The sequence below is a fragment of the Scleropages formosus genome, chromosome 1, assembly GCF_900964775.1.
Source record: "Scleropages formosus chromosome 1, fSclFor1.1, whole genome shotgun sequence".
NCBI classification, from domain to species: Eukaryota; Metazoa; Chordata; class Actinopteri; order Osteoglossiformes; family Osteoglossidae; genus Scleropages; species Scleropages formosus.
In genome coordinates this window covers 27,675,860-27,685,819 of record NC_041806.1, presented here as the reverse complement: position 1 = coordinate 27,685,819, position 9,960 = coordinate 27,675,860, and the positions used below count along the sequence as shown (strand labels likewise).

General features: G+C 40.0%; 1 protein-coding gene and 1 long non-coding RNA gene across 2 annotated transcripts; one reads left to right on the top strand and one right to left on the bottom strand.

Annotated features, from left to right (window-relative positions):
- Positions 1 to 421: 421 nt before the first annotated feature.
- Positions 422 to 5,969, top strand: LOC108926475 (uncharacterized). The gene is made up of 3 exons (XR_001965480.1): positions 422 to 519; positions 5,046 to 5,092; positions 5,819 to 5,969. It is a non-coding gene; the product is annotated as an uncharacterized LOC108926475 (long non-coding RNA).
- Positions 4,601 to 6,494, bottom strand: crygs3 (crystallin, gamma S3). The gene is made up of 3 exons (XM_018739150.1): positions 6,477 to 6,494; positions 5,925 to 6,167; positions 4,601 to 4,873 (listed from the first exon to the last, which is right to left on the bottom strand). The coding sequence occupies exons 1-3, from the start codon at positions 6,492 to 6,494 to the stop codon at positions 4,601 to 4,603; spliced, it is 534 nt and encodes a 177-aa protein (XP_018594666.1).
- Positions 6,495 to 9,960: the final 3,466 nt, after the last annotated feature.

The following is a 9,960-nucleotide window of genomic DNA, read 5'->3' as shown; positions in this document are numbered from 1 at the left end:
CATCTAATAAATAAATGTAATATCTGCAGCTGGTCCTTGAGTTACAAAATAGCGTAATGCACCTCAACTTTGACCACATGCGTCATTTTGCAGTTATTCAAACACACTGGCACCCTCACATGGCGCTTCTCAACTCCGATTTGGTTGTCGGTGTGCCCAGAGGCGGCTTTATTGCCACGTGCAGCTCGAATTGCTATTTCAGACTGACTTGCATGCTAAGACACCTGAGCACCTGAGCGTGTCACAGCATGGTTCGTTAATTTTGTGCAAGCGAGGGGCCTCCTTTGGTTTCACACTTCTCACGTCTTGTCGGCACCCCCCCGGCCCCTCATTTCCTGCGCTGTAGAGAGAGTACGGACGCGCTGCTCCCACCACTGTGACAAGTAATTATTTGCAAATAGATCCAGTCGAATGAGTCATTTTGTGTCGGGGCAGCAGCGCAGGTCTGTACAGCAACATGGCACTGAGCAGATGACCTTGTGACGACCGACACCTCCAGTCCGATGACTAACATCAAAGGTAAAAATGTTGTATGTGGTTAAACAAAGATTTGCAGGTTCTTCAATCCCGGCGGAGTGTTTTAATGGGATGTCGGAGCCAAATACTTTAATGGACTAGTTTTATTAAAGGGCAGTGCTGGTCGTACCGTGACTATAAATGCGCTTACACACATAGTAAAAATACAACAGAAGCGTTGCAGAATTCTGCACTGCTTACACAGCACATGGAAAATGCCATAACTAATTATAATACCTATCAACTGTTAATTAACTTTAGCAAATGAGATGTTTATCTCCTGAAATTATTATGTATTAGCATGATTTTTAATATCTTGTGACCAGGTTGGCATAACAATGAGGAGAACGTGAGGTTGGGGTGTATACACAAGACGTTATTTCCTTCAGTAGCTGTCCCAGTGCTCTATTAAGTGCAACTAATGCAATGACTATGTACAAAGTTAAGACTTCCGTTAGTGGTAACAACAACAGCCTTAACAGCAATATTCCTCTCTTACTTTCATTTATTCATTTAGCTGTCGCTTTTCTCCAAAGCAGCTTACAGTCCTAGGCTACCTACAGTTATTTATCCAGTTGAACAGCTGAGTAGCTCTAACCACTACTTTACCAGTTGTAGATCTATATATATATCTATATCTGCATATATATATATATATATATATATATATATATATATATATATATATATATATATATGTATATGCAGCATTTAAGCACAAAATGTTTTAGAATTTTTCAGATCAACATATTATTTCTGCTATAGTCATACTGTTTCATTGTCCGATATATACATCACCCCCACATGGGGTGGTGTGTGTGTGTGTTCAGGTCCTCTTATCTTTGGAGTTTGAGGGTTCTGTGTAGTATCTTAGCTGTTCCTAGGACAGCACTCTTCTGGACAGAGACTTCAATTGTTGTTCCCGAAATCTGCTGGAGCCACTTTCCCAGTTTGGGGTCACAGCCTCGAGTGCTACTGTTACCACTGGGACCACTCTGGACTTCACATGTATATATTGTATATATGACTATATGTACACTGCCCTCCACTAATATTGGCACCCTTGGTAAATATGAGCAAAGCAGGTTGTGAAAAATTTTTTTTTATTTATTTATTGTATTTAGTTTGAATTATATGTATAAGCAGTGGGTTGGACCACAGTCCTGCTCTCCGGTGGGTCTGGGGTTCGAGTCCCGCTTGGGGTGCCTTGTGATGGACTGGCGTCCCGTCCTGGGTGTGTCCCCTTCCCCCTCCGGCCTTACGCCCTGTGTTGCCGGGTAGGCTCCGGTTCCCCGTGACCCTGTACGGGACAAGCGGTTCTGAAAATGTGTGTGTGTGTGTATATGTATAAGGCAGGGGGTGCCTGGTGCCGCAGTGGGTTGGACTGGGTCCTGCTCTCCGGTGGGTCTGGGGTTCAAGTCCTGCTAGGGGTGCCTTGCGATGGACTGGCATCCCGTCCTGGGTGTGTCCCTCCCCCTCCAGCCCTACACTCTAAGTTGTTGAGTTAGGCTCTGGCTCCCCACAACCCCGTATGGGACACACAGAAAGTGTGTGTGTGTGTGTGTGTATATATAAGACCCCACCATTCCATTGATATAATTAGCATTAAAAATATACACTTTAAAAAAACATGACATTTTCCAAACACTGCATTAGATACATCTGTTCACATATATAAGTTGCAAAATATAAACAATGTATCCAATTCTACCATCTGTTTTCAAATGGCCTCTTCCTGAGTATTTCAGAACTCCAACTCCCATAATTCCCTCTTTGCCACCTTGGCCTTGGGTTCTGTTTCACCCAAAGTATGTGTTTGTTTTTGTAACTGTAAAAACACTTTTCTCACTATGTTCTCAGTTGCAGCTTTAAATACTGTTTAACAGTGATAGCATTACATATTCTCCATATCATTCTCTTTACTTTTACATTTACATATTCTTGTGTGGAGTATATTTGTATCCATTACTAGTGTACTTGAACTTGTACTTGAAGCCTTTAGTTTTCTGATATTGCGAATTGCCTGTGTTATTAAATTTTCAATATTTGTTACACCTACAGATTTCACCAATGCATTTGTAATGCAATAATAATAATAATAATAATAATAATAATGCTTTACTGTTTTGTTCAAGTCTTAATGGCTTTTGTCCCTTTACTTGAGTAAAAACTGGACAGCACTTTCACTGTAAAAGTTGGTAAAGCCACACTCGGCTGTGCCAAAATCTCCCGGGCTCCACATTTTGGCACTGATGCCCATGCACACCATGTGAAGAGGCCTGCGACGTGAGTGTTCGTCCCCAGCCATGATGATAAAGGACTTTGTTATTTCAGCAGCCCTCTTCTCTCTCACCACATCACATCAGCACAACCTCCAGCTGGCACAACAGCCATCGTCATCCATGGGGCTTTGGGCCCATTGTCCAGGGCTTTAGACAGGCCTATTGACCAGTGCCAAGCGTAGGAAGGCTCGCTTGAATTGCTGCCCCCACTAAACCCCCCCCTCCAGTCCCAACACCCCAGTTCCCTCGATGCCCACTAATCGATTTCTGGCATTACAAGAGTCCTTTCTAAAGCTGGACACAATGAGACAAAACAAATTTTGGAATGTTCTTTGCTGCTGCTGTGTTGGACCCCACTGAAAGGTTTTCCACATTTAACCTTAAATTGTTAAAGTTCAATAAGTACTAATTTCACAGCTAAAAGTTTTTAATTAGATATTAGCACATTGCACAACTAGCTGAATAATTTTGTCTGCAGAGACCGGAATAAAATTGCCACTGTTTAACGTTAACACACCTTTTATTTCACATATGTGTATTCCAGTGTGCGCCTCTGTATGTAAAGATTGGCGGTATTTGCCCCAGCTATTGATTAATAATTTTAATCTCCTGCCAGATGACTTTCTTCTTTAGTTGAGTCTGAAAACCAAATTTTTATACATGCAAGTGCATCAGGCTGAGTTTTACGCTAAGCAATGGACAGAAACGCAGTGATGAAATGAAGAATGAAAAAGTGTGACTATAGCAGAAATAATATGTTGTTTAAAAAAATTCTAAAATATTTTGTGCTGAAATGCTGCAAATTCACTTGAAAATGAAATAAGTGTTTCCTTGCAAATGTTTTTTTCCTAAATTAAATTCTTATATGTGGTTTTATGGTATCTTATATGTAAGAACTAACCTCAGTAGCATCAGTTTACAGTGTATTTTTTAATCATTTTTGATTTGAACAATGTTTGCAAATGAATATATATTATTTGTTTTCAGTTCAGTAGGGGGGTGCGGTGGTGCAGTGGGTTGGACCGCAGTCCTGTTCTCCAGTGGGTCTGGGGTTCAAGTCCCGCTTGGGGTGCCTTGCGATGGACTGGCGTCCTGTCCTGGGTGTGTCCCCTTCCCCCTCCGGCCTTACGCCCTGTGTTGCCGGGTAGGCTCCGGTTCCCCGTGACCCCGTAAGGGACAAGCGGTTCTGAAAATGTGTGTGTGTGTGTGTGTGTGTTTTCAGTTCAGATAAATTGTGTCATGTGTGGTGTCTCACAGCTTCAGGGTTTATGGGTTTGACTTATCTTTGCATGTTTTTCCTTGTAGATCTCTTCAAGTTAATCCAATTCCTTCCCACCTTCTAAACACAAGGTTTTCAGGTGAATTAGTCACTGAAAATATTACATCTTTTCTTCTGATCACTATATCAGTCCTCCAGCCATTGTTTTAACAACTAAGAATCACAGTGCTGCAATATTAATGAAATTAGCTAAATGCTAGATTAATGGCGGCATGATGATTAATGCATTATGTGAATATAGAGGTTTTAGTGTTTGTAGTATTTGTGCATCTTCATCAATATGAATTGTTGATTTATCACTGTCTTTGATTGCGGATTTATTATGTGGTTTTATTGTAATCATAGTTTTCCACATTTTCTTATTGCCTAGTTGAAAATACAGATGGTCAAGACCTTAATGGTGGAGTAAATTTTTGCCTCTAAACAGCCAAGTATTAAAACAGCCATTCACAACACGCCATTTTTGGGTAATCAGCTGCTTTTATTTTTTTAGCATGATCTTAATGAGACATCTGTCAAATATTTAGTAATCCCGAATACATCTGATGGAGCCAACAGTGGGGTGCAGGGCATTCCAGTCAGTGAAGCGCCGGTACTCCCCCTTCTCCAGCAGGTACTGGTGGCCGCGGTAGTTTGGATGCTCAAAGAAGACCCAGGCACCATCCAGCACGTTGCATGAGTGGACCTCCCTGTGGCTGAAGCGGTCCATCAGTGATGGATTATCTTCTGTCAGTTCCAGCATCTGGCCAGAAAAATCTGGCCGTTCGTAGATACGGATGCGGTGTGCTCCAGGACTCTGGAGGAGGTTGAGAAGGAAGAGACAAGAGGAGAAGCAGAGTCAGTTAGAACGTTGCAAATTATGTGTCGTCTATGTGCAGCAGGCAGTAGAGTATAAGGCTAAAATCCATGAACAATGTCATCTCATAATCTGATGCCTGGTATATTTTTGCTCTCTTATTTGTTTTAAGGGTCCTGTCCTGAATGTGTTCCCTCCCTCTTTGGCCCTGAACCCTGGGTAAGGCTCTGGCTTGCCACAACACCGCTTGGGACAAGTGGGTGTAGACAATGTAATGCAATACAATTGCTGTAAAGCTTTATGCAGAAATTCCAGTGTTTTTCCAGGTGTGTTGTTTTCACTAGAAACGATGCGTTTTACTTTCGCTAAAGTTGCACAAAAGCCCTCTGAGACATGATGTATGTTTAAAATATCTCAGCAATTCCCCCCCTCTCCCATCTTGCTACAATATATTCTTGTGTACTTCTTAATGCTACATTCATAGAGTTTTTTATCACTTTTTACAAATACAAGTTATTACAGATTCAAAAAATTATTCAATTTATAAAGACATTATGTGATGTTATGACATTATGTGGTGTTTACCTAGTATGGTAAAAAGGGTTTCAGTAACTGTGCTACTGTATTTTTCACTGAGTGTGTAATTCCTTCAAAATTATTCTTAGAAGGTGTAGTATTTGGGCAAATACAGGAACTACTAAATTCTAGACTGCATAAAAGAGCATAATTTTCTATTCAGTTCCTTAATTCTGTGTAAAATTGTACTGCATCTTTTATACAATTTGATAAATATCACTGCAATTGTTCTCCATCTCAAGGGGCTCTGAACCGTGTATGATATCTGAGTTTTTTTTTTTAATTTATATATGATATTGCAAATGGTAAAATTTTCTTTATAGCCAGTCTTTGTTTCTCTTTCTGTTGTGCCTGTCATTTCATGAGCAGAAGAACCATTTGCCATGGCACTAGGCCGAGCTGGAGTAAGCCCGTGCACCAGCTGGATGAATTTCCGCCATTCACGGAGTCCCCCCGAACCCTGCTGTTGACTTACGGTTCTGATGAGACGACAGGACCTAATGCTGTCACTGTAGCCCATCCAGCGCTGATACTCAGGGTACTCGCCACGGGTCAACACATACTGGTTGCCCATGTAGTTGGGGCGCTCATAGAGAACCCAGGCTCCGCTGTCCACACGGATGGAATTACAGCGGTTGAAGTGGGTGCTCAGGTCGGGACAGTCACTGCTGCACTCAAAGCAGCGGCCCTGGAAGTTGCGGTCCTCATAGAAGATGATCTGCAGGGTAACATTTTGGAGGTACAATCCCATACAGAAGAGAAATACATTGAATTTTTATTGGAAAATGACTCAAAAATAAATCACATATTTCTCTTGTAAATTGGATTACGTTTAACGTGATATTGGATGCATATATATTCTTGTCAAAATGTATTATTAACATGTGTATATTAACATATACTGGGTCTGCTTTCAGATTTGATTACAAATTATGTATGCACTGAAAATGGTTTTTAGAAAGATATTTTTCATTTGCTCTCGATGACACCAATAGAAAGAAGAAACAAGTAGAATCTCACTGCTCACCTTACCCAGGCGATCCATCTTTGGTCTGCTTCTTCTCTGATACACTGTACTGATGCTGGCAAGGGTGAGATTTTTATATCTAGGACATGGAAATGCAATGCCAGTAGAACCATTGTCATTTAAAAGGGCTCAGCATTTACATCAGCACAATAGCCAATGTTGTGTTTGTTTCAAAATGCATGGCTTTCTGCAATGTTTAATGGCTATTGTATAGAAACCGACCTTATGATCCCATGGCATTTGATTCCAGAAAAGATTTATTTAATTAAATCATTTCCAGAACGATCAGTAAATTTGAAGTGAATTGGCACTTTCTGCAGTTCTGCAGGGTTGCTGTTACCACTGCTGTGGAAATAGAGAGGTAAAGCATTAGAAACTCAGCCTTAGTCCTAGTTTTCCATTATGTATAGTCATTTAAGGTGAATTAAAATAAGATAAAGTCCTTCAGTCACTGATATCATAGTTTCAGATTTGACCTAAGATCTTGTTAACTGCTTGTCTTTGCCTTAAAACCTCCAATGAAATATCAAATTTCAGCCAAAGGTTGGATTAAACAGCAAGATTGTGTACTTCTGAGCACTGGCAATGAAATTCCTTCAGTCTTAACTTTCCAAATCCTTTCTTTAATCCACTTGCCAAAATTACATGACTCGCAAAGTAACCAAGGTGTCCAATCCAACATTATTAGAGAACTTCTACTTTACTGCATACAGTGAAAATTTAATTACTGTTAAAAAAACTATTAAAAAAGCACAAAATGAACAGGCAAATGCCCATTTACATATTAAGTTATTGTATTATATTATCACGCCCTGTGTTGTCGGGTAGGCTTGGCCCGTATGGGACAAGCGGTTCTGAAAATGTGTGTGTGTGTGTGTGTGTGTGTGTGTGTGTGTGTGTGTGTATTATATTATCATCATGATCATTCAGAGACATGGATGCAGACTCAAGTGCAAAGTTTATTTACAAGTGCTAAAACTTGGTCAGTGCAGTTCTAGTGCTGTGATCATGTTTGGCCTAGAGGGCAACAAGATGTTGAGATTGGGGCAGCCAGCAGACAAAGAGACTTGAAGAACTTGGAGGTGTAAGGGTTCCTTCGAAGAATGGAACTTTTAGGAAGCAAGTCCTTGGAATAAGATCATACAGGCATGAAACACTGTGCTGCACAAACTATGTATACTGGTTGTCCTTCTGTAACTCAGCTTATGGCTGTCTTTCTTTTAAATAGTTATTTCACATTAATGGCGTAGTTACAAGTTTTATTTCTTGGAAGCGCTAAGGCCCCTGGTGGTCAGTCAAGGTACGTCTCCCAGGAGTCATTGCAATTTTTGTACATGAAATTTACATGTATGACACTTTTCTCCAAAGCAACGCACATCTCATAGAAAGTACAATGTGTTCATTACATTAGCAGAAAGAGACACTTAGATGCAGATGTGTGATTCTTAGGTGCAGTTACTTTCTTTCACCTTATGAACCAATATTCATCACACGAGTACCTGCATAAAACTTTATCTGAAGATCCACAATTCCTGATCACCTTCCTGGTAATTTTCTTTTTTTTGAGATACATATAAACATTTAAGTTACATCACAGGAGTAGCTGTGTAAAGGTTTATCCAGAGATGATGTTAAAGTAATAGTGCATGACCATTTACACCTTACATGAACTTAAGAGACCATGGGCAAAGTGAGTCTGGAAGAGTTGAGTTTTTAGACCCTTTTTAAAGGTGGACAGAAATTCAGCAGCTCTGAGTAAGAGGGGAAGGTCCTTCCACTCCAACGGAACCAGAACGAGAGCTTACGTTTTACCTTTTGTTCGTGGGTCCACCAAGCAGGCAGATGTGGAAGAGCGTAGCAGTCTGATAGCAATATATTTTGTTGTTATTATGTTATTATAATGCTCACCCACAATTGCTATACCTGAAGTCTCAAAGATAAGTGTGAGACAAAGTATAAAGTGCCCAGAAGCCAAATGTCACTTTTCCAGCATTGAGTGAGATTTCATCTAGGAGTTGTGAGGCACCAGTATTAGGGCCAGACAAGTCTCCACCCTTTGCAGTAAAATAGTGTATTCAGTGGGGTTTTGGAGAGTAGAAAGTGTGGGCTAATGGGCAGCAGCCAACAGAAGTATGTGATCAGTGATTTTAAATCTAAAGCAGTTTCAGCATGAAAATGACATGGGGGGTAAGAGATGTTGAGCCAAAGCTAACTCATGCTGACCCCTTAGCTGTCATCATAAGTTTGTTAGTAGTTTACGATTACCTTATTCCTTGCAGGTCTTCAGGCAGAGTCCAGAACAGCCAGAGGAAATCCATGTGAACACAAGAGAGGCAAGGCCATGTTCTAACTCAGATCTGAAGCCAAAAACAAGGGGCTTTCGGACACTTGTTTTACTCATTGTGAGATAGTGCCACATACATGGGTACTATTACATGCAGCTGACACATTCAACAAAGGCCTTGTCTGGATGATGGCAAGACCTGAAAAGAACTGTTCACTCTCAAAAACCCAGAAATATCGCAGAGCTAAAGCAGTTCTGTGTGGAGGAGTTAGCAAAATTCCTCCACAGAGATATGAGACCCTGGTCAGAGCAACAGGAAGCATTTAGTTGCAGTGATTGCAGGTAAAAGTGATGCAACCAGCTATTCTCTCTGTAATGAGGCATTACTTTTCCCCACCCATGACTGTGCATTTCAATATCTTCCATACCATGGAAATGACATAAAAACAATATTAGTATTACTTTTTATCTCTCAGACTCCATTCATATACAGAGAGAATCAACTGAAAGATCTGATTAATGTCAAAAAGGTGGGAAAACTGCAAATACTTTTTCATAGAGCAGTATTTCTGTACATACTATTTTGAAAAACAAATTGAGTATTAAATTATTAACAAATTAAGACATTCTAAATATCCCAAAGATTTTGAAGTAATGTTCTTTGAATTCCTCAGAGTGTGATAGATCAATTAATTAGCGTTTATGAGATCTCATTGGCGCCAACTCTATTGCCGGTGAATCTCATGTGTCAACAGCTGACAGCTACTAAAAAAGGATTTCAAGCACAATCAGCCCATGTCCCAGTGTTTTCAAAACTGTCAGCTACCAGTAGAAAATGGTACACTATATATTTCAATAATTAACAAGGAGATTTGTTTGAATTAAGGGTTTTAAAAGTTTTATGGGTTTTTGTCATTTCAGAATTATTTGTTGAGCTATAAACAGGCACAAAGACTTTTTTTAGAAAATGTTTTTTTTTTTTTTTCTGACAAACTTGTCCAAGAAATATTATTTGAAAAATAATGGAACTATTTTAACTGCATTTGTTCTTTCCTCATTTATGAAATGCTTAAGGTATCTCATGATCCACTGTATGAGTACAGTATTTCAGGAAAGGTTCAAAGATGTAAAGATATTTTATTTATTCAAGCAGGTTTATTTGCAAACTGTGATTGGCGCAGTGGCCTGTCTGATGCACAT